The following is a 25,817-nucleotide window of genomic DNA, read 5'->3' as shown; positions in this document are numbered from 1 at the left end:
GATATTGAACAAGAAAAATAATTCTGCCTGAACTTTGCTTTTTGAACTAAAGATGTATCTGGAGGAAGGGATGATATAGATTCAAAGCAACTTATGTACATAGTTTAATATTCTTGTAAGATTAACAAATGTTACTGTTTGAAGGAATCTTGCACAAGGTATTTTAATACTTTGTTAATGTGTATGACCTGAAAATGAAAATTGTCAGTTCAGTCCATTTTTCCATTTAGAGGTCATCTATGCTTACTTTAGTACTGTAACTGAAAACAAAATGCTGTTACTTAGTGTTTCTCAAACTTTATGTCAATATAGCACCACTTGCATCTTTCTCAAATGACACTCCCATTTTAAAAGCCTTGTCAGCACATTCCTTTCCATGACAGCTTTATTTTTCTCCTTTTTCTGTTTTTCCCCTGTCATCATTCCTCCCAAAAACTGTCTTCGGGTTTGTAACTCTATAAGGGCCATAAAAAACGTTGGAAACTCTGAACCTTGATTGTTGACAATTCGGACTGTTATCATTGATAAGTGTGGAAACAGGGCTTAAAGATTTGCCTTGTCCTGAGTGATCCCTTTAGACCAGATGTGTCAAATGGTCAATAGCTCTTCAAGATATCAGTCACAGGTAATTTCCCAGGCTGCTACCTGAAATTCTGTAACTGGATATTCCAGGAACTGAACCTGATACCTTATGCAGCAAAAGTGCAATTAATACTGCCTCTGATGCTAAATAGTTCAATGCCTTAACTACTGTGAAATAATTATTATTCATAATCGCAGCATCTATTTGTAATGTTAAGGTGTGTAAATTATTCCATTCTCATCATCTTCTCAATGAGCTAAACTCAGCAAGCATGCACAAACTTTGGCCCTCCAGGTGTTTTGGACTTCAACTTCCACAATTCCTAACAGCCAGTAGTCCAAAACACCTGGAGGGCCAAAGTTTGCCAATGCCTAAGCTAAAGACACCACATTTTGGCAGCATATTCATGATTTATCTACATGGTCTAATAAAATAGATAATGAACTGGAATTTTTGTGGGACCTTTTAACTCATTCCCCATACATTTTGGGAACCAAATGTAATTTTATGAAGAGGTAATAGGCACAACATTAAACTTGAATATATTGAAAGAATTTAGATTTCTCCAAATAAAGACATAAACTGGAGCTGTTGTTAGTTTTTATCAGTTAGTTGTTAGTTATCAGAAACCTGTTAGGCAGACTCATGTTGTTCTCCATGTGTCAGCCTGCCATGTCCTATGAAGCCCTCCTCCAGATGCTGGACTGCAACTTCCGTATTTTATTCAAATGTGTGGAAGTGGCCTCAGATAACCCACACACACCCCTATGTCCCAGAATAGCAAGGCAGGAAATCCCACATTATCTGCGTGTGGACTCAAATAACCCAGTTCAAAGCAGATATGATGGGATTTTCTCCCTTGATATTCCACGTTATAGGGCTGTTTGGAAGAGTTCTCATCCTCAGAGGGAGGTCAGGGCGAATCCCTCTCAGCCAATCCTGCCAAGGAAACCTTAGGACTGGGGGCCCTTCCACACAGCCCTTTATCCCAGAATATCAAGGCAGAAAATCCCACAATATCTGCTTTGAATTGGGTTATCTGAGTCCACACTCAGATAATGTGGGATTTTCTGCCTTGATATTCTGGGATATAGGGCTGTGTGGAAGGGCCCAGGCTTGTCATAAAGTGGAAGCAACTAGGAGACGCACAACAAGGGGGGAAAGCTAGAGAATGCGAAACAATAGATTTCTTTTCTGGCCCTTCTGCACAGCCCTATATCTCAGAATATCATGGCAATATCTGCTTTGAACTAGGTTATCTTGAGTCCACACTGCCATATATTCTAGTTCAAAGCAGAAAATGTGGGATTTTCTGCCTTGATATTCTGAGATATAGGGCTATGTGGAAGGGCCCTTGGTGAAGGAGGCATTTGTGGCGACTAAATCATAGGGCCCTTCCACACAGCCCTATATCCCAAAATATCAAGGCAGAAAATCCCACATTTGGGCATATTGAGTATTTGTGCCAAGTTTGCTCCAGATTCATCATTGTTTGAGTTCACAGTGCTCTCTGGATGTAGATGAACTACAACTCCAAAACTCAAGGGCATGCCCACCAAATCCTTCCAGTATTTTCTATGGTTCATGGGAGTTCTGTGAATCCCAGTGACTACAACTCCCAAATGTCAAGGTCTATTTCCCCCAAACTCCATCTGTGTTTATATTGGGGCATATTGAGTATCCGTGCCAAGTTTGGTCCAGATCCATCATTGTTTGAGTTCACAGTGCTCTCTAGATGTAGGTGAACTACAACTCCCAAACTCAAGGTCAATGCTCAGCAAACCCTTCTAGTGTTTTCTGTTGGTCATGGGAGGCCTGTGTGCCAAGTTTGGTTCAATTCCATTGTTGGTGGAGTTCAGAATGCTCTTTGTAGGTGAACTATAAATCCCAGCAATTACTACTCCCAAATGACAAAATCAATCCCCTCCTCCAACCCCACCAGTATTCAAATTTGGGCATATTGGGTATTTGTGCCAAATTTGGTCCAGTGAATGAAAATCCATCCTGCATATCAGATATTTACATTACAGTTATGAAGTAGCAACGAAAATAATTTTATGGTTGGGGGTCACCACAAGATGAGGAACTGTATTAAGGGATCGCAACATTAGGAAGGTTGAGAACCACTGATATAGATAAATAAGATTCACACGCAAACATACCTATATGGATTTGACAGATATGTTGTTGTTCATTCGTTCAATCGTCTCCGACTCTTCGTGACCTCATGGACCAGCCCACGCCAGAGCTCCCTGTCGGCTGTCACCACCCCCAGCTCCTTCAAAGTCAGTCCAGTCACTTCAAGGATGCCATCCATCCATCTTGCCCTTGATCGGCCCCTCTTCCTTTTGCCTTCCACTTTCCCCAGCATAATTGTCTTCTCTAGGCTTTGCTGTCTCCTCATGATGTGGCCAAAGTACTTCAACTTTGTCTCTAGTATCTTTCCCTCCAGTGAGCAGCCGGGCTTTATTTGCTGGAGGATGGACTGGTTGGATCTTCTCGCAGTCCAAGGCACTCTCAGCACTTTCCTCCAACACCACAGCTCAAAAGCATCTATCTTCCTTCGCTCAGCCTTCCCTAAGGTCCAGCTCTCACATCCGTAGGTTACTACAGGGAATACCATGGCTTTGACTAGGCGGATCTTTGTTGCCAGTGTGATGTCGCTACTCTTTACTATTTTATTGTATCATGGATATAGTATCATGGATTTGAAAGGGATCTCTAAAGAAGGACAATAATATGTCGCATGTTTTAGAGTAGGCAAACCAGACAATCTCTACATCCACACTGACAAAAGAAACAACAAGAAGTACTGTTTAGTTTACCCGCAAGCATTAAGAAATTGCATATATTAGAAATCAGCACTTTCTCATTACTTCATTTTCCAGATCACCAGACTGGGCCACAGCAACGTGTGGCAGGGGGCAGCTAGTAAATAAATAAATATCAGCTTTGAACTGGGTTATCTGAGTCCACACTGCCATGTATTGCAGTTCAAAGCAAAAAATGTGAGATTTGATTGAGCTGTGTGGAAGGGGGGCAGTTAGGAAGTTCTTCCTAATGGCAGAATTAAGAGGAGGAGGGAGGGAGGGTGGTTGGTTTATGTGAGGTGGATGGTGGGTGCGGGGGGAAAAATGACGTCGAAAGTGGAAGCTGCTTAGGAACGTTTCAAGAGCCCATTTCCCTTGTGGTCTGTGTGTGCATGCATATGCTATTACATACACACACGCAAGAAAGCCTGAGGGCGGAAAGGTCTGTGTGAGTTCCTTTCCTGCCCTCAGGCATTCTTCCTCATGTAACCAGGGAGAAGGCATCCTGAGGGGCCACTGGCTGAGGAGCGCCCCTCCCCCATTGTTTAATTCGAACCCCAACGTCCACCTAACGGCTGTGGTGGACATTCGGGGAGCCAATAGGAGCGGCCCTTTCTTCTTGGAACCAATGGGAGAAGCTGTGACATCTTTGAGGGTGGGGGGTGGGGAGCCGACGTTTCCTATAAAAAGGAGGCGGGCCCAGCGCGTCCTCAGTTCTCCTTCGGGCACAGCAGCATGGACCCCACGCGAGATGGACGGGTGGTCATTATTGGCAGGTAAAGTATTCCTTGACGCACCTGAGTGTCTCCTGATGGTGCTTAGGAAGAGGAGGAGGAGGAAGTAGAAAAGCCCTTCCTCAAAGAAGAGGGTGACAAGCATCACAAGAGGGGAATCTGGAAGCCAATCTACTATCTACCTTTCTGTGCCTGAGCTACAACAAGACTCCTTGTTGACATTGGCACTGAAGCATCCCAAAGGGGAAAATGAGAAAAGTTTGGAATCTGGAAGCCAGTCTACTATCTTTTTTGTGCCTAACCAACAACATCACAATTTGTTAACATTGGCACTGAAGCATCCCAGAGGGGAAAATCAGAAAAGTTTGGAATCTGGAAGCCAAGCTATTATTTTTCTGTGCCTAAACCACAACAATTTGTTGATATTGGCACTGAAGCATCCCAGAGAGGAAAATCAGAAAAGCTTGGAATCTGGAAGCCAAGCCATTATCTTTCTGTCCCTAAATCACAACAACACAACTTGTTGGCATTGGCACTGAAGCATCCCAGAGGGGGAAATCAGAAAGGCTTGGAATCTGGAAACCTATGTGCTTTCTTTCTGTGCCTAAGCCACAACAACACAACTTGTTGACATTGGCACTGGCACTGAGGTGTGGGGATAAATGAATAATCTTTTCTTCGTGTGAATAGAACACTTAGCTAAACTGCTTGGTTTTTGTTTTAAAAAGGTTTAATCAGTACAGGGGATTTCTAAAGGTATGGGACGGAAAACAGATTTGATGTTCTGGAGACAGAAACTATGTTCATAAAACACTCTAGTGCAGGCGTGGGCAAACATGGGCCCTCCAGGTATTTTGGACTTCAACTCCCACAATTCCTAACAGCCTACTGGCTGTTAGAAATTGTGGGACTTGAAGTCCAAAACATCTGGAGGGCCAAAGTTTGCCCACACCTGCACTAGGTGAGACTGCTGCTCAAAGTAAGATTTAATTTATAGAGGTTATGGTGTATAAAACGATCAGGATAAAATTATTTTAAAATGTGTCTTTCCTAGTCTTCTGTTTATATAGTTCTGATTGGCTATTTCATCCCTGTCAGAGTCTTCGAATGAAGGTGCATGGACATTGTGTCTGCTATGGCTTCCCTCTGTAAAGGTGTGAACCGTTCAGAGCATGTGGCTTTTGTATTGCCATGTGATGTTTGGCGAGGGTTATTGGGGGCTGTGCTCTGTCGTGCATCATTGGCTGGAGGTATGCGGATGGCAAGGTCAAGCTGTGCCTCCAGTGGGAACACCAACTAGGAAAAGATTCAATTTTCAGGAACCTGAACACTTCAGCAGGCACAGAACAAAGGTCACTCAGCAAAGCTGTCAGTGCTAGAATGTGGTAAGCTGTGATGAATTCAACCGTTTTGAATTGTTATAGCATGTTGAGATGAAGTAGCTGTGGCTTTAAATTCATGGATTTTTTTTGTAAACTTAATGCACTGAAGGTATTATTTATTTTCAATTCCATTGAGATACAATAGAGCTAGGGTGGCCTGTGTACCATTAGTAACCCTGCTGCAAGGAATTGCCTCAGTACATTTGCTCATCTGAAGTTCAATATTAAGATAACAAGTAGTTAACAATTCAAAGAACATGTTTGAGTAATAGCTTTATTGAGTAATGCCTTCATTATGCTGACTTAAAAGCACAATAAAGGCATTACTCAATAAATAATAAGAGTTGTTTATATCCCACCCCCTCTCCCCGAAAGAAACTCAGATCAATATAAAGATATGGATCTGTGTTATGCCAACTTTACTTTATGCCAAGGTTTTCTTGGCAAGGTTTATCCAGAGATTTGCCACTGTCTGAGAGGGCATGGCACACCCGAAGTCACTCAGTGGCTTTCTATGGCTGGATAGGGATTTGTACCTTAGGTTCCTATACTCAAAGTTCAAAACTCCAACTATGACACCACATTGGCTTTCATACTACTATTAGGAAAGCCAGCAAGTCTCCGGAAATCTTTGTCAGGTGTGAGATGGTTTAAAAAACAAGGAATGGTGGAGATGTCTTAAGGAGAAGCCAGGTGTTGGATGTTATGATTTTTTTAAATTCTAAGTTGAATTGTTGCTTGGTGTTGCATATACCAGATCTGAATCTTCTGTATGTAGGTTTCTGGCTAGGCAAAATGCAGTATATATATTATCATAGAATCATAGAGATGGAAAAGACTTCATGGCCCATCCAGTCCAACCAAAAAGCAGGAAAATTGCATTCAAAGCACCCCTGACAGATGGCCTTCAACTTCTGTTTAAAAGCCTCTAAAGAAGGAGCCTTCACCATAGTCCGGGACAGAGAGTTCCACTACTGAACAGCTCTCACAGTTACAAAGTTCTTCCAAATGTTCAGGTGGAATCTCCTTTCCTGTAGTTTGAAACCATTGTTCCATATCCTAGTCTCCTGGGCAGCAGAAAAAAGCTTGTTCCCCTCTCCCTGTGACTTCCCCTCATATATTGGACACATTCCAGCTTATCAAATACGGTACCCAGAATTGGATACAGTATTCTAGGTTGGTCTGACCAAGGCAGAATAGAGGGGTAGCATTACTTCCCTGGATCTAGACACTTTATTCCTGTAGTGTCTAGATATAGTGTTAATATGTTTTAAATAAATGATATCCTGAAACAGAATATTAAATTTAGATTGTGCTTTATCTGCACTGTGACCCCCCCCTCCCCCAATGGCCAATGTAGCTTAACCATTTTATTGAGATATCACAGCATGCCCTCATTAAGTCTTACATCATGTTCAAAGAAAACTTGATATGTGGCAAATTTGTGTTTAAGAAATTAATGGGTTTGGACTGAGGTGTTAACAGTATTGATAAAGGAACCTTGTTTTTCTAGTTCTAGAATGCATGCAGTTCAAATGAAGTACATTTTCCAGCTTAGTCAGCAATGTACATACTTCCTGGACTTTACACAGCTTCCTTCAATCTCCCTGCTAGATTTTTTTCACAATATTTCTTTCTCGGTTTCCTTGTCAAGAGTTCCAGAATGTGTCACTGACTGTGTGATTTTGCTTAGATAGAGAGAGGCAGTCAGAGATAACAATTCATGGTTTCCTGAGGCTACTTGTATATTGGTAGACATTGGGATCTGCAAAACATATAGGGGGAGTAAATGATCCAAGTTCTTGCTTATAAAAAGAGTTGAAATTAATCCTCTGCTATTAGCTTGTTTGTTGTGAATGTATGTTAATAGATCATTATTAATTCTATCCGCAGGTGCATCTGTATAATTAATGTACTTTGACATGGCTTTAGCTGCTGTGATTCACTGCTATAGAATCTTGGGAGTTGTCCTTTTACAAGGTCTTTAGTAATTCTCCGCCAAAGAGTGCTGTTGCCTCAGCAAACTAAAACTCCCATGATTCTCTAGCATTGAGTCATTGCAACTAGAGTGGTAGCAAACTGCATGAATTCTGCAGTGTAGATGCACCCTATGTCACTTTATTTCCTGGATGCCCTGTCTCTTCATGATCTGCAAACACATGCCCACATCCCAATACCAGTTTTTTAAAAGTTTTGATGTACTTTCACACATCAATTTTTGGCTTTGTCTGTTCAGTGGTGCTTGCTGGACCAGAGTGCTCCAGTATACTGCATGTCAGCCTGCCCATAGTGTATGGTCAGCCGTGTCCCTTCAGGTGCATTAGTAAACTAGACTAGCCCATCCCTGGTTTAGAGGATCATCTTGAGATCCTTAGAAAAGGGGCTTTTGCTCTCAATCCAATGAAGCACACAAATCATGTTAAAGTCATGACTTGGACTTGAATGACACTTTAAAGAAATCTCAGTATTAGATTGCTATTCAGTATGGGAAAAGAGAATGTATTTTTTTCCTTTGGCACAACTTATAGTTGACCCTCTACAACTGCAAATTTCTCTTCTGCAGATTAGATTAATGTCTCCTTAGGTATTTCTGGCACAAGTCTGTGGTCAACATCTGGCAGAAAGATCTAGAGAGGTTTTCTCTCAGGTGAAAAATGGACTTTGGTCCCCCCCCCCCCCCCACAGTTTTTGCACTTCATGGGGGTTTTGCAAGTGTGGATTGTAGGATCTCAGGTTTTAGAACAGATCTCTTCCAGCAAGTCTACCCAATTTTGAACTGTGAATTTGCATTTGACTGGTATCATGTTTTAATCTTTCCACTATGTATTTTGATATGTGTTTTTGCTTTATTGTGCCCCACCTTGAGTTGTGAGGAGAGGCAGCAGCAAATAAAATTATTTATTATTATTAGAATTTGAATTACCAATTAATTCCCCTCCCTCCAAACTCTGGAAACTTCCTATCCTTTTTTCTACACGTTTCTTTTCTTTCTGAAGAGAGCTAGAATAAGAACTGAAGAAGTCTGTTTGCTTACAAATTGAAGGCAATATCATCTGGCCTATGGAATCGAGGAACCGAGTAATAATAGACTGGAATGGTCTTTCATTTTTCTTATTGCCTTCTATCTTACCAAGAATCATTAACTTTTATTTGTATATTATAACTTCCCTTTTAGACATATGTTATTTTGTGTCAAGAAATGTATCTTTGGCTATTAGGTTAAATGTGTTTTGCTTTATTACAGCCTTTGCTAGGTAAGAAATATTTAAGACTATGAAAGTAATTATACTTTTGAAAAACTTCTCAAATTTCTCTGCTAGAGAATAATCATAAAAATAGGTTATTGTATCTGATGACACATACATACATTGAAATTCAATACAGGTATTGTACAGACTGTCTGGCTACTGAATAGCTTTAAAAAAGGTAAAGGTTGTCCCCTGACATTAAGTCCAGTCGTGTCTGACTCTGGGGTGTGGTGCTCATCTCCATTTCTTAGCCGAAGAGCCAGCGTTGTCTGTAGACACCTCCAATGTCATGTGGCTGGCATGACTGCATGGAGCGCCATTACCTTCCCACCAGAGCGGTACCGATTGATCTACTCACATTTGCATGTTTTCGAACTGCTAGGTTGGCAGAAGCTGGGGCTAACAGCGGAAGTTCACGCCACTCCCCAGATTCGAACTGGTGACCGTTCGGTCAACAACGTCAGCAGCTCTGCACTTTAACTCACTGCGCCACCGGGGGCTCCTGAATAGCTTTATGTTGATATAATAACCTGTCACATATGAATTTCAGTGACTTCCATAATCCATGGTGTCAGCTACAACTTTCAACAACCATTAACTTGAATTAACTCCTTTTGTCTCTTTTCAGAATTATTTTGCAGCCTTCCAGTCATTCACTGACTCTTTCATTTAATAAAGCTGTTAGGTCCAGAAAAAAGTTGATTGTTGGCTTAATTTTTGTGGCACAGTAAATATTTGTGTTGGATATCTTGTGTAAATCAGGAGATAACAATGCCAGTTAAATTTATGTCAGCTTCAGACTGTGACACAACAAAATGTGTAAAAATGAAAGAGTGGATGAATAATCTTCTGAAGACAGTATATGGAGATATAGAAATGTATAATCTGTTGTAATAATACAAGGTGGAAGTATCCACACATATCGGTAGACCGTGGATAATTTATTAAGCAAATCTGTTAAAATGAGTGGAAACGTTATTTCATACCGAGGTTTTAGTTTGGTACCAATAGGATTGTATCTCAATGTTCAGATTTGATGAATAGCAGACATGTACCTTGCAGCAGGCAAACTCGGTGACACTAATTTTGGCCATGTGCAGCATAGCAGGTCTAGGAAACAAGGTCAAAGTTACAGAAGTACAAAGGTGATTTGACAGTTTTCTCTCTTCTTCATCAACTTGTTTGCAGAGTTGCTTTGTTCAATGTAACTCTCAACCCAAGCATATTTTCTTTGAAAAGAAATGCTGGAAAGCAGGCATGTAGCCGGGGGGGGGGGGGGGGGGGGGGGGGGGGCTCGGGGGGCTTCAGCCCCCCCCCCCCCCGAAATTCTCATGGTGGTTCGCGAAAAGGCCTTACTGGTGCATTATTTAAACTGTTATGTTTATTCATATCATGATCTGATCACCATGCTCAATATATCCCATATGCATGGGGATATTGGGGTAATGATACAAAAGGTTTGCTAGGCTAGACCCTCTTTCACTCAGACTCAGCCCCCCCGAAACTCAGCCCCCCCCGAAACCCCCCCTGAAAATTTTTTTAGCCCCCCCCGAAACGAAATCCTGGCTACGGGCCTGCTGGAAAGGCAGACAAAGCAGCTCATCAGTAGTTCACAGCCTCAAACAAAAGATCTAATTCAGAAAAATTCACATAAGTACATGCTCAGGACCTAATTCCGTGTTCTAGCAGCATTTCCCCCTGACATTTTGCCTGCATCTGTGACTGGCATCTTCAGAGGATCCTCTAAAGATGCTAGCCACAAATGCAGGTGAAATGTCAGGAGAAAATGCTGCTAGAATACAGCCCAGAAACCACACAACACTCCAGTGATTCCAGCTGTGAAAGCCTTGGACAATACATTAAAGTATCATTGTGTGCCTTCGAGTCATTTCCAATTCATGGTGACCCTAAGGCATTATCACAGGGTTTTCTTGGCCAGATTTATTCAGAGGATGTTTTCCTCTGCTTTCCTCTGAGGTTGAGAGAATGACTATCTCAGGTTCATTCATTCGGTGTTTTAACATTGCTTTTCATCTTTATATACCCCACACTGACTCTCGATGTAAAGTCTAACCTCTCTGGAATATATATATATATATATATATATATATATATATATATATATCCTAAAGTATATTTATCTAACATGTTTACTTTTTAACATTCAATATTAACTTGCCTCATATTGATTTTTGCACCAAAAGTGTATAAAGACCAATAAGTTTCTTTCTGCCTCAAACAAGTACCTAATCCAAGAAAGAACAATTAGAATTATTTGTTACATATATGTTGAGCCACACTGCACAAAAATCGAATGCTTCCTAAGTTGACTTGATAGAAATATTGACAAATTCCATCACTACAGATGTGATTTAGACTCTGCTCATATAATATGTAAATGTACAGAACTGGAGTCATGTTCTCTTAATGTATATGAATGCAATTTATCCAGCATTGCACTGGTTTATATGAATGTTACACAGCACACAAAGCTTGTTATCATTCACAAACATATAAGGCTCATGACCAGAAATGGCCTATGAACACTAGAGGTTCAGGCACAGCTTACCTGTCTGAACGCATCTCCCCCTATGAACCACCTCATAGATTAAGATTGTCAGAGGAGGTCCTGCTTTTGGTCCCACTTCCTTCGCAGGCATGACTGGTGGGGACGAGAGACAGGGTGGCCCCACTGCTGATACTAGATCAGCTCCTCCTTCCTGGCCTTCAGAAGGAAAGTGAAAACATGGTTTTGGGATCAAACCTTCATAGAAGTGCAATAGAAGGATATTGAATATGTGCAATTGGAATGGCCCTGGATTACAGTTGTGGATTGTGTGGTCTTAATAATGGATGTAATGTTTTAGTTGTTTTAATGTTTATTAATTTTAATCTTAATTTAAATGTTCATTTTAATTGTATTTGTTTTTGACATATTGAATAGTGTGTAAAGTCGCCTTGAGTCTACTTTGGGGTTGAGAGTATAAATATGTAAATAATAATTTTAAAAAATTTCCAAACCTTCTTGGCAAGGAAATACTTTCATGGTTCTCTGTGAAAAGTCAATATTATCCAGTGTTTTCACTCTGACTCCGTGACTAATTCCTTCACTACAAATAGTCTTGTTAATCCTTGTTTGGCTCCAGCAATTGGAAATCCAATCTGTTTTCAAAGATCTGGAAAAGAAATACCAGAGACATATTCCAGAACATGAGCAAATTGATGGTTAATTCATAAGGAATTACCTAGTTTAAATGGCTAAGTGGCTGTGTCAGGATTACTGTCTTTAATTAAAAGTTCAACTAGTAAAGCATAGTACTAATCTTAATCAGTTGCTTTATTTGACTGCTCTTGGTAACAATAACAAAATGCGTGCGCTAAGTGCCTCCTCTTTTAATTTTCTCAATAGTGGACTCATCGGATGCAGCTGGGCCATGGTTTTTGCCTCAGGTGGCTTCCAGGTCAAGCTTTATGATATTGTGCAAGAGCAGGTAGCAAAAGCCTTGGAAAATATTAGGTAAGTCACTTGCCTCCCTTGCAACACAGGGAAGCTGTTATAACATCTCTTTTATTATACAAGTGTTTAGTTTAGTGTCCAATTTTAAACAAGATGAATAAGAAATTTATTTAAAACATTTATATTCTGCCCTTCTCACCCCGAAGAGGACACAGGGTGGAGCACAACGGCAAACATTCAGTGAGTGTCTTAGTACAAATTCAGGCTATCTGGTAGTGATGGGAGGAAAAATCTGAAAAGAAAGTTAGCAGTAGCATGAAATTCAAAAACACCTTCCCCAAATTCTGCAATTTTAGTCATGCTCCATTTAGCCTCTTAAAACAGTAGCTGAAGTAGCATCATGAAATTTAATGGGACCTTTGGGACCCTTCCTCTGTAATCTGAGGACAGTTTAACATTCCTATTTCATGTAGGAGTTTCCTATGCACGGGTGATTCTAGTTGAGTTAGCTTTGCAAATGTATTACCGTGTGAACAACACAGTTGTCTTAAGTTTGCATTTCAAGTAGGCTTGTTACTATGATAGAAACACAGTTAACTGACTTGTTGGCAATTCCTAGATACTTGGATTTTCAGGACTAATTATCCTCCACACCTGTTTTAGTTTAGCCATAATCAGGCCATATTCAGATGCCTCCTGGTATTAATTAACACGAAAGATAAGAATTGCAAAGTGAGGCTTAAATAGTCCAAAGGCAGCAAATTCAGTCTTCTCTCATTCAAATTCAGGCTCAAGGCTCAAACCTCATTAATATTTGGATGAAAGTCAGCCAGTGAATACTCAGTGTTGTAAACTATATATCAGAGGAAAGCAATGGCCAACCACCTCTGAGTATCCTGTCAAAATCCCGAATGAAATCAGCTATTCTTAAGCTGAAGGTTCTACACATACACAAGAACAACAAGACTAGAAAAGAGGTAGGCAACTGCCTATATTGATGGATTTTATACTTAAACTTATATAACATTTATGCAGAATTATGTCCCATCAGATTTACATTATCTTTATATTTCTGAGGTGTTCCAAAGCTTATAAAAATTCAAATGAAAGAAAGGGGGAGGTGTCAGAACACTGTCTCACTTTTTAAAAATCAGAGAAGAGTAAGAAGAAGATGATGATTAAGACAATGATGACCCAGGAGCTACAGGCCAATCAGCCTAACCAGGAAAAATATCAAAACAGATTATACAGCAGCCCCACCTGCAAGTATCTGGATAATAATGCAGTAATTAGTAAGAGCCAGTATGGGTTTGTCAAGAACGAATCCTGCCAAACTAATCTTATATATTTTGTTTGATTTAGTAAATGTTGATAATACTGTGGATGTCATTTTCTATTTGTTATTGTTATTATTATTATTATTATTATTATTATTATTATTATTATTATTTCAATGAAATGGTAGAGGGGATGCCTATCAAACCTTTGGGTGATAGAAGGGTTAGCAATCTAATTGGAAGATAGGAACAACATTCAAAAGGAGCTTGATAAACTGGAAAACTGACTGATATTAATACAGTGAAATTCAACAGAGACAAATGTAAAAGAGAGGTGCAGGCTTGTTCTCTTCTACTCAGAAGGTAGAACTAGGTCAAATAGTTTTAAGTTAAGAGAGTAATTTTTGATCAAACATTAGAAGGGACATCTTGTCAGCCAGAACTATTTGGCAACGGAGCCAATTTCCTGGAGAGGCTATGGGATGTCCTTGTATGTCTTCAAAAAACGTTTAGACAGCTCCGTGCTGGGAATAGACAATTGTGTGCGACCAACTCCATAACTTTCTATAAATGAAAATGGTTAATATGTCCCTTCTTTTGTCTTTACTAGCAAACAACTCAAGCAACTTGAAAAGACAGGAATGCTGAAAGGTTCACTGAATGCTGACCAGCAACAGTCTCTCATTACTGGATGCACAGATTTAAAGTCAGCAGTAGATGGTGCCATTCACATTCAGGTGAGCTCATGCATGCACATTTTAGAGGCGGATCAACGTTTCCTTTTATGTATACAACTATGCAATTTGGAAGCATAAACATGGGCTCTACTGCATTTAGACCTCAAAATCTATGCTTTTCTCAAGTATATGACACCGTTCACAAAGAAAAATGTAACTATTTGAAAAAGTGCCTAGACGTCTTTTCAGCAGTAAACTCAGTATTTCAATAGGAAAATCACATGGGAAGAGTATACACTTACAAAAGAATGCATACATTTTAAAATGTGTTTTAAAAATACCTTCAAGAAGACATTAAAATCTTACCAATACCTGAGAGAATGTCAGAAGCACAATCTAATAAGAGCGACAGTTGCACTATTCCACTGTATAGACTTGAGCACCCATAGATGTTTGGAACGAAACAGCAAGGAAAGAAGCCATTACGTCCAATCTCTGCTCAATGTAGAATTTCCAGGTAGTCTTCTTGTTTGCAGTTTTCTGGCACTTCATACATTCGCCAAGATTTTTCAAAGATGGTGACAAGTGGTTCTCAAGTTAGCATGTTCCTTCGGTCCTTTTAGATGCAGCTCCTCTGCCCCTGCAAGATGATTCATTTAGGGAGAAGCACACAGCTGACTTTTTTTGGTGGGGGCTGGGAAACTGAATCTCTCTCTCTCTCTCTCTCTCTCTCTCTCTATATATATATATATATAAACCTTTTTGGCTTTGTCATTGTGACCAAGAATTCAAGAGTTCTGAAGTCAAGCCAGATAGTCAGGAATGCAAACTGAATTCCAAATCCATAAATCAAGACAGGAAGTCAGTCCAGAAATCAGTCATGGATTCAGGATGCAACAAGGTCCAGAACAGGATTATAAGAACCAAGGTCAGAGTTGAGAATTCAGGGCAAGAGGGCAACATTATCTGCTGCCAAAGAGCTATCCAGACCCCTTTTATCATTTGATCTCAGTTGCTGCTCATTTCAGTAAGCCTTCAGTAAGTTTTTGATAATCCCAAAAACTTGTGATGCTTTCTTTGAGGAAGAGGTCAGCTTGCTGAAAATACTGAAAGAATCTCCTCTACCCCTTGTCACATCCAAACTAGGCAAGCTACTGGCCATGACAGTGACCGCTTTCAGTAATGGACTAGATGAGGGTGATGAAGGTCAACAATTCAAGTTTATTCCAAACTAGACAGAAGTGTCTCTTGCCAGTTGAAAGAAGATTAGGGAATAACAATTTAAACATGTTGGATGGGATTCCCTCTCAAACTTCAAGTCTATAACTTGAGGGTACTCCTGGACTTTGATCTGAGCATTGGCTGTGGCCAGGAGTACATTTCCACAGTTTAAATTAGTGAACCAGCTGTGCTCATTCCTTGAGAAGTTAGATCTGGCTGTGGCAACAAATATCTTTTGATGCACTCTGTATAGGGCTACCTTTGTAAACAGTTTAGAAACTTCAATGCTGTGAACAAATGATTGACATTTAAAAGGCTTGTTATTTGAAACATTTTGTTGTTGTTTGTTTGTTCAGTTGCTTCCGACTCTTTGTAACTTCATGAACCAACCATGCCAGAGCTCCCTGTTGGTCGTGGCCACCCCTACCTCCTTCAAAGTCAAGCCAGTTACTTCAAGGATACCTTACTCTCAATAATTAAGAAGTTAGCCACTTGATATAAGAGGTCTGTAATTATAGTAGCCATTAGAAATAACAGTAATGAGTTGCCTGAGGATGCCTGCCATAGATGTGGGCGAAACGTCAGGAGAGAATGCTTCTGTAGCATGGCCATACAGCCCAGAAAACTCCACAGCAACTCAGTGATTCTGGCCATGAAAGCCTTCAACAACACAATAACAATAATCTTTGCAAAAAAGAACCTTAGAGTTCTCATTCAAATATGACTGTTGTGCACACTGATTTCTACAAAATACACTGTTAATCATCCAGTTGGATGAGAAAACACACTGTCTTGCATTGTCATCTTTTTGGACTTTGCCTTTTAAAGTTATTTTTTCACCATCCCTATTCAAAGCCCTGGGTTATTTCGTAAAATTTAACTGCTTAGTTAGTAAAGTGAATCTTTTCTGTAGCCTAGACTAACTTTATTAACATCAAAAGAAAACAAATTGGATAACCAGAGTAAAATTTAGTAGGAAGCATACCTAGTCTCATTATGGTTAGAAATGATAGTAAATTGATTTCTTCAAAGATTCATTTTGAATTAAAAAAAGATTTGTGCTTAAAATAGGTGTTCAAAAGATTATTTCAAATATATGCAGCTCTCTCCTCCTCATTCTTGCACATACATCAGTCTATGTGAAATCTTGCTAGGACTGGGGAAGCAGGTGAATCTTTCTCACAATTTCCCCAAGTATTTCATCCAATCCATTGTGGCAGCAACAAAATTCTTATTTACTTTCTATAACTGGTATAACTCTTGTTATATACTATCACATGCCAAAGCAAGGCCTTGCTCTTTGTTGTTCCTTCCTCTTCAGAGTCACCGCAACCCCCACAAATTGGGAAAAGGTGGACCTTGCCTTTATTTGTCTCACCTGCCTTCTTCATCCAATGGGTTGCATTAAAAACTGATCATGCATATCATGCTCTTTTTAACTCCAGTTGCCTAAACTGGACAATCAAAGAGGTCTCTTGTACTTAACAGGGCTTGCCTGCCATATTGTCAAAAGGAGAAATCGTACTTACATGAAGGTTCATTCTGGGGTGGCAGGAGGAGCAATCCATTGCAGAAAAGTATTATTATTGTTTGTATATTTTAATATGTATTATATGGAAATCAGTTTTAATATGTGTATAATAATAATAATAATAATAATAGGCAAGGGACATGTTCTTAGAGTTGGGAAATTTCTCACACTTCAGATATTGTTGGATGGCTATCCCATTTTTCCTTCTTCATTGGCTGTGCTTTCTAGGGCTGATAGGAGATGTAGCCTGTTCACATGAAGTCAACAGATTGATCCCCACTTCATAGAGCAGCGGTTCTCAACCTGGGGGTTGCAACCCCTGGGGGGGTCGTTAGGCCATATTCTGGGGGTCGCCAAGGTGCCTTGGCTGGCCCCGCCCTCTCCAAAATGGCTGCCGACTCCCGGACACAGCCACATGGCACTCCTGGAAGGCTCCTCCTCTTGCTCTTCCCACAGAAATGTGGGTGGTCAGGAGGAGGAGCTTTGGAGGCAAAGGAATGGGGGAAGAAGACTCACCCTTTGTTTAGGCCGCAATGTGAGTAAAACTCTTCATGCAGTCCTCGTGCCTGGCCATCTGTCTATGATGAGGGGAGGGAATTCTCTGTGCCATGTTTGAGTGCATTGCATGGCTGCATGAGTTCAGAATGCTTTTGGATGGGAGAGGACTATATATCTCAGCAGTTCCAAAATGCCAAGGTCTATGTACCAGTTATCTCCAGCATTTTCTGTTCACCATGGGAATTCTCTGTGCCATGTTTGAGTGCATTGCATGGCTGCATGAGTTCAGAATGCTTTTGGATGGGAGAGGACTATATATCCCAGCAGTTCCAAAATGCCAAGGTCTATGTACCACAGTTATCTCCAGTATTTTCTGTTCACCATGGGAATTCTCTGTGCCATGTTTGAGTGCATTGCATGGCTGCATGAGTTCAGAATGCTTTTGGATGGGAGAGGACTATATGGGGCTGAGTCTGAGTGAAAGAGGGTCTAGCCTAGCAAACCTTTTGTATCATTACCCCAATACCCCCATGCATATGGGATATATTGAGTATGATATGAATAAACATAACAGTTTAAATAATGCACCAGTAAGGCCTTTTCGCGAACCACCATGAGAATTTCGGGGGCGGGGAGGCTGAAGCCCCTCAAGCCCCCCCTCCCCCCCAGCTACATGCCTTGTCATAGGAGTTCTATGTGCAAAGTTTGGTCCAGGTCTGTAATTCACGGGGGATCTCAGTGGTCTGTGGAAGTCAGAGCTGAATTGGTAGAAGGTACCGCAAATCCCATCATCAATTATCCATACTCCCCTAAACATATTGTTTTTGTGATTAATCACTATGCTTTAATTATGTTCAATTTGTAACAATGAAAATACATCTTGCATATTAGATTTTTGTATTAGAATTCATAAGAGTAGCAAAATTATTTATGAAGTAGCAACTAAAATATAGTTGGGGGTCACCACAACACGAGGAACTTTATTTGGGGGTCACTGCATTAGAAAGGTTGAGAACCACTGTCATAGAGGATACCAAGAGAGTAAAGAAAATTATGTTGACATTTCTCCACAGCTCCCTAATGACCTTCTTGCTTCAGTTTGGACTCCTTAGTAAGACTACTGCCTTTCCTAGAAATGCTCTACCAAGCAGAACCTGGTACAAATATATTCAGTAAAACCATTCTGGGATCATTGTTTTGATTTGTCAGTTATTCGACTAATTTCAAAGAATATAAGCTCAAGAACCTCCATATAACATTTTAGGTGCATAACATGCAGTAGGAAATGATACTGACAGTTTTAATAAAAATGTTATAGCTCTTTTCCATCATTATCTTCTGCATATAATGGACCAATGAGTTGGGCTATAGGATGATGTAGTGTGCTTTTAGCTTTTTGATCCTTTTATATTCCAGGAATGTACACCAGAAAATGTAGAACTAAAAAAGAAGATTTTTGGCCAGTTAGACCTTATTGTCAGTAATGATGTCGTTCTAAGCAGTTCAACTTCCACTCTTCTGCCAACAAAATTGTTCACTGGGCTGAAGCATGTCAAGCAGTGTATAGTTGCACATCCTGTAAGTACACTAAGCATCTTGAGAATGTTTTGAATTCTCAGCAGTATTATGTTGTCAAAATGAATGGTCATCTTATATGTCTTAAGTCGGATTCTTATATTATTCTGTGTAAAGGTTTCAAGTAGGTGCCATCTGATGCAGAGGTACAATTGACCTTCTTTATCCACAGCTTCTGCACCCATACATTCAATAAACCATGGCCTGAAAATATTTGAGGGAAAAAAATCCAAACAAGCAAACTTTGATTTTGTCATTTTATATAAAGGACGACATTATATATAATGAGATGTGAGAATCTTTAGATTTTGGTATTCACTGGGGATCCTGCAACCAAACCCCAGCTGAGAAACTATTGTACCTACAGTTGTTTCCAACTTACAGCAGTCTTAAAGCAGCCCTATCATGGGGTTAATTTAGCAGGATTTATTCAGAGTAGGGACTTAGTACTGCCTTCCTCTGAGGCTAAGAGAATTTGACTTGTTCAGAATCACCCAGTAGGTTTCAACAGACAGAGATTTACTACAACTCATACTGTATGTTGATAGTATTATAAATAAACAATAAGGTACAAAGCAGATTATTTCTCTTTTTTCTAGAACTGATTTAAGACAAATAAATTGATCATAATACCTCCATAATGTTTTTGTGCTCTCCCTCTCTGATTTATGTCTAGGTAAATCCACCATATTATGTGCCTTTAGTTGAGTTGGTTCCCCACCCTGAAACAGAACCTTGTGTATTGGAGAGAACCTATGCTCTCATGAAGAAGATTGGACAATCACCAGTTAAACTGACAAAAGAGGTTGATGGGTTTGCACTGAATAGACTCCAGTATGCGATTATTAGTGAGGCATGGAGACTTGTTGGGGTATGTATGATTTCATTCTTCAGTTTACCTGTCTGTGCTTCCACTTCTCTGGATTGTAACTGGTTTATTGACCGAACTTACAAATTACAAAGATTACCATTCTAGTGGGGTATCCTGGCCCCATCGTTTGTCAACATCTTTTGTAACAATTCAGTTGAAGGTGTAATTATCAAATTTGTAGATAACACCAATTAGGAGGGATAGTTATTACCTCAGAGAATAGGATCAGGATTCAACCTTACCTTAATGGGTTGGAAGGTTGGGGCAGGGGGAGGGGAGAGTAGAATGCATTTCAAGAAGGATAAAGAAATGGTACTAAATTTAGACAATGAAAATGAAATGTACAAAGACAGAATTGGTAGCATTTGACTTGAAAGCAGCTAAGTCAAAAACAAATCTAGGGCTCTTAAGCAGATCACAAGTAAAACATGAGTCAACCGTGTGATGTAGTGGCCAAAAAGCCAGTAGAATTCTAGACTGCATCAACAGAAGTATACTGTCCAAATGCAAGAAGTAATATATCAGTCGTTCCAAACCTGTGGATCCCAAGGTGTTTTGGCCTACAATTCGGAACACCCAGCCAATTTACCAGCTGTTCATCCCTGGGAGTTGAAGGCCAAAACATATGGGGACCCACAGGTTGAGAACCACTGTAATATACTCATATATTCTGCTTGGTCAGATATCTGCAATGCTGACTGCAGATTTGAACACCACAGTTCAAGGGAGATATTAAAAAGTTGGACCTTCGTCAGAGGAGGGTAACCCAAATGGGGAAGGCTCTGGAAACCAAGCCATTATGACAAATGGCTTAGGAAGCTGGATATATTTACCTTGGAGAACAAAAGATTGAAAGGTGATAGGATATTTATCACCTGGAGGGATAACATATAGAAGATGGAGAAAGCTTATTTTTCTGCTGCTCTAGAGCAGGGGTCCTCAAACTAAGGCCCGGGGGCTGGATACGGTCCTCCATTTACCCGGCCCTCGCTCAGAGTCAACCTAAGTCTGAAACGGCTTGAAAGTACACAACAACAACAATCCTATCACATCAGCCAAAAGCAGGCCCACACTTTACATTGAAATACTAATAAGTTTATATTTTTTTAAAAACTGTTCTTCATTTTAATTATTGTATTGTTTTAAAGTGTTTTTTGCACTACAAATAAGATATGTACAGTGTCCATAGGAATTCATTCATGTTTTTTTTCAAATTATAATCCGGCCCTCCAACAGTTTGAGGGATTGTGACTTGGCCCTCTGTTTAAAAAGTTTGAGGACCCCTGCTCTAGAGTCTTAAACATAAACCAGTGGATTCAGATTATAATTATTATATAATATTTACTTGATCATTATAAGAAAATAGATTTCACCTTCAGTATAAGGGCTGTTCAGCAGACATGCGCAAATTTCAGTCCTCCAGGTGTTTTGGACTCCAACTGACAGAAATCCCTGCCAGCTTATTAGGAATTGGGGGAGTTGGAAGTCCAAAACACCTGGAGGGCCAAAGTTTGCCCATGCCAGGAATAGACTGTTCCTGATGATTATAGAAAACACAAGAAAAATTGGATTTATAAAATAGGATTGCAGCATTTGTAATTAATATTCTTGCCATTCAGGAGGGTGTAATATCTCCAACTGATCTGGATCTGGTGATGTCTGATGGCTTGGGAATGCGCTATGCTTTTATGGGACCCCTGGAAACAATGCATCTGAATGCAGAAGGCATGTAACCTTTGTTACTAAGATTTAAATGTGGAGTTTTCATGGTTCATGACATAATGAATATTATTCATCATGAATACTATTTTAACAGTACATGTTATGATAATGTTGGAGAAGACTGGAAAGTCCTATTGTTCTTTACACATCATTGTTTGCTTTGGAGGTGACTAGCACTTAACTTGAAGGACCAATGTCATGGGAAAAGACCCTAAGATTAGGTCAGACCCATCAAATTGATTTTTGAATTTCAGCCATATATTGAGGCCTACCAGGAGCTTCCACATTTTGTGTATTATGTACACTTTAGCATTTCTGAGCAGAGAGCAGAAAAAACCCCATAGTGATTTCAAGTTTTGTAGGTCAGTCCAGACCTATTTTAGGATATTATCGCATTAAGGTGGCAAACCAGCATAGTAGCAGCAGGATCATTACCTTTTATGACAATTCCCATTGCATAATGACATGAGATATCTGTTGCTACTCTGGACAAAGCCATCCTCAACTATTGATGGAAAAAACACAGTGCTGCAACCTGCCTGGTGCAGCGACCCCAAGCACTTCTGTGTTGGCATACTAGTGATATCAGGAGTGGGATTGTCCTACTCTCCCACTCTCCCCTCTCTGTCAAAGATTTCATTACAAAAAATTACCTCTGCTATGCAAAATTGTAAACTGTCTTTAACAGATTATTTTTTTTAAAAAGCGGCACAGTGGGAAAGCAGAGTTAAATGTCTCATCCAGAAGTGCAACCATGGGAACTCACACAAAGTGTCTCAAGTGCACAGCACTAGCAGTGGTGCGGCAATAATTCACTGTATTGGTAAATTACCACAATCCTTGTTCATGTGAATGGTGGGGGATAGTGACACCATGTGATATGTCATCAGTCTGTTTGGTATGTTCCACATCTTCCATCATCAGCTGTAGATCCAGAAGCACGAAGAAAGTTTCCTTATTTGCCTTGACTATGAAAAGTAGATCGTTTCAATTCTATGGTTCTTCGCTGAAACCAATGTTTAACATACTTTCCATATAGGAAAAACATATTGGAATATGTATTAGATTTAAGAGTATCTGCAAGGTTTATTCTCAGTTTGGAAATTTGATTAACTTTGTGTTTCTTTGTATACGAAGGATTTTTTGTTTGGAACGGACCAAAAATATATATCTCCAATTCTATTTCAGGAATGTTGAACTATTGTGAGAGATACCGTGAGGGCATGATACATGTCTTGAAAACCTTTGGGCCAATACCAGATTTCTCAGGGGAAACAGAACAGAAGATCAATCAGGTACATTTACATGGGAGTCTTATGACATCAGACAAAGTAGAAAAATGTATCGCTTGTATTAGCATCCTATTTTAGGGATGCAGCCATCTCTATTTTGGGTTTAAGCATTTTCATATTTGTTTTTCTTGAGAAGTTTAATGAGTAAGGAATGCTAATTTCATTAAAAGACTTCTAAATTTAGTTAAGTCGGTCTAGAGCAGTGGTTTGCAACCTTTTTTTGACCAGGGACCACTCTCTAACATCAGTACCAAAAAGCTTACGAATCAGTTTTTGGTCAACGTTGGTTTGGTTATTTGTGGTGCTGATTAAGAAAATTGCACTGGATAGACCACATCAACTTGACCAGAGACCACTTGACCAGAGACCACTTTGACCAGGGACCACTCTCCAACATTAGTACCAAAAGGCTTACGAATTAGTTTTTGGTCAACATTGGTTTGGTTATTTGGGGTACTGATTAAGAGAATTGCATTGGATAGACCACATCAGTTCTAGTTTCTGATCCAATAGTCACCAACTGCTCGCACACAGAAAACTGTATTTAATAATCTAGAGCTGATGTGGTAGTAGTAATCTTTCATGGGTAGTCAGCCTCTCCCCTCCCGACATCCCCATTGCCTTGGCACTATAAGACAGTTTCACAAGACAAGTTGCTCTCATTGCCGCATGGTTTTGAGACAATGGTGTACCATTGGTTAGGCCATGGATCATATTTTCATTCTTGGGGACCACTGGTGGTCCATGGACCACAGGTTGGGAACCACTGGTCTAGATTTGAGTAGGTTCTAGATCAGGGGTCCTCAAACTTTTTAAACAGAGGGCCAGGTCACAGTTCCTCAAAATGATGGAGGGTCAGATTATAATTTGAAAAAAACATGAATTCCTATGCACACTGCACATATCTTATTTGTAGTGTAAAAAGCACTTAAAAACAAGACAATAATTAAAATGAAGAACAATTTTAACAAATATAAACTTATTAGTATTTCAATGGGAAGTGTGGACCTGCTTTTGGCTGATGAGATTGGGTTGTTGTTGTTGTGTGCTTGCAAGTCATTTCAGACTTAGTTTGACTCTGAGCGAGGGCCAGGTAAATGACCTTGGAGGGCCGTATCCAGCCCTCAGGTCTTAGTTTGAGGACCCCCATTGGTTCAAAACCTTTTTTTTCTGATCTGCTACAACTTTGAGAAAAGATGCACCTTTTAGGCTACTGCAAAGCTATATTGCAGGTGCCACTTGTCATTTTCCATTCTGTGACTTACTCTGTTTTCTCTTCATTTCAGGCAATGATTGAAAAAACACCAGCTGATCCAGAGCACTTAAATGCCAGGCGGCACTGGCGAGATGACTGCCTTATGCGCCTGTCCCATCTAAAAAAGGAAACTAAGTCTGATGGTATCAATCATGTTTAGATCTTAGGGTAGTTATTCAAATAGCTGCAGCTCTTCCACAAGCAGATGTTAAATCATGGAAGACATGATTGTGAATACAAGAGCCCAGTTGATCTGAACATCTGTAGTCAATTTATTCAGTTTCAGATTTTTTTTTAAAAAAAAACAGAATAGCATTCAAAGCTAGTTTTAAGTGTAGTTTAAAGAATCTGCATTTTTGAGATTGAAAGCCATGATGCCATGCTATTTTATAAAATAAAACGACAGATCTTGTTTTCAGTGCTAACCAGCAGCTGTATGAAGATGAGCACACATTTCTGTTGGAATTTAAAAGATGTTTGATTTCCACAAGTAAAGTGTTCTCATTGCTGGCTACCATGATACAAGATTTGTTAAGGATTCCGCAAAGAAACAATTGACCTGGTTTTAATGTGGACTTACTAACAACTGTTGGAATGGTGGAGTCTAGGAGGCGATTCTCATTGGGAATCTGTAAGCTTCACAAGAAGAATGAACCATACTGTGTTAGAATATTGACAAAACCTTGCTTTGTTACATTTATGCAACATAGAGAATTATTCTGAATTTTCCGTCATGTCTTAACCAAGGGGATGGCCGCATGTTTTGATGTTTTACCATTCTTGTCAGAGGGGTCACTCATTTCTCCGCATGGGGAGCTGAAGCTGACAGAGGGAGCTCATTCATGCTCTCCCCAGATTCAAACCTCTGACCTTTCACTCACCAGCAGGTCGACAGTTTGAATCTGTGGGACGAGGTGAGCTCCCATTGTTAGCCCCAGTTTCTGCCAACCTAGCAGTTTGAAAACATACAAATGTGAGTAGATCATAGGTACCACTTCAGCAGGAATGTAACGGTGCTCCATGCAATCATGCTAGCCACATGATCTTGGAGGTGTCTATGGACAATGCTGGCTCTCTGGCTTAGAAATGGAGATGAGCACCACTCCCCAGAGTCAGACTCAACTAGACTTAATGTCAAGGGGAAACCTTTACCTTTTTTATAATTGTATCTGGTAGTATATTTCATGCTGCCCTCTTTATTATGCTTTGAAAAAAAACCTATTTTTATTATGTATTGCATAGTGCTTTGGGAACCTTTCACCTCAAAAGCAACATATATTTCAAAAAGAAATAAATAAATAACAAAAGGAACTGCATTGCACAAGCAACAGAATAGGCATCATTACTAATGATAAGAATTGTTTCCTTCATTATAGTAAAATCTCTACAAAAAATATTGCTAAAAGCAAATTAACAATATTAAGGAGAACGTTCCCTATTTTAATAATATCATACTGGACTTTAAAAAACTTCTTTTAAAGAATGGCCATAATGTAAACTTTTTCTTAATACAGTTGCTGTATTTGAAAAACTATTTTTTTCCAACTAATGCATTTGCTTCTGTTCTGAAATCATGCACAATCTCTTATTTTGTGAAATACCTGCTTTGCTTGTCAATAAACATATACAACTACATTTCTGTGATGCTTTGGGAGTTTTTTATGCTAGTGGTTTAATGCGAGCC

General features: G+C 39.7%; 1 protein-coding gene across 1 annotated transcript; it reads left to right on the top strand.

The window, feature by feature from the left end:
• Positions 1–4,006: 4,006 nt before the first annotated feature.
• Positions 4,007–24,425, top strand: CRYL1 (crystallin lambda 1). The gene is given in 9 exon segments (XM_060770961.2): positions 4,007–4,106; positions 4,109–4,169; positions 12,167–12,274; positions 14,102–14,228; positions 18,835–18,996; positions 19,670–19,864; positions 21,484–21,589; positions 22,775–22,881; positions 24,165–24,425. Coding segments are annotated over 9 exon segments (1,080 nt in total). The 5' UTR covers positions 4,007–4,021; the 3' UTR covers positions 24,294–24,425.
• The last annotated feature ends 1,392 nt before the right edge of the window (positions 24,426–25,817 follow it).

Source organism: Anolis sagrei, chromosome 3, assembly GCF_037176765.1.
Source record: "Anolis sagrei isolate rAnoSag1 chromosome 3, rAnoSag1.mat, whole genome shotgun sequence".
In the NCBI taxonomy this organism is placed as follows: Eukaryota; Metazoa; Chordata; class Lepidosauria; order Squamata; family Dactyloidae; genus Anolis; species Anolis sagrei.
The sequence above is the reverse complement of the archived record's forward strand: the minus strand, read 5'-3'. Positions and strand labels throughout refer to the sequence as shown.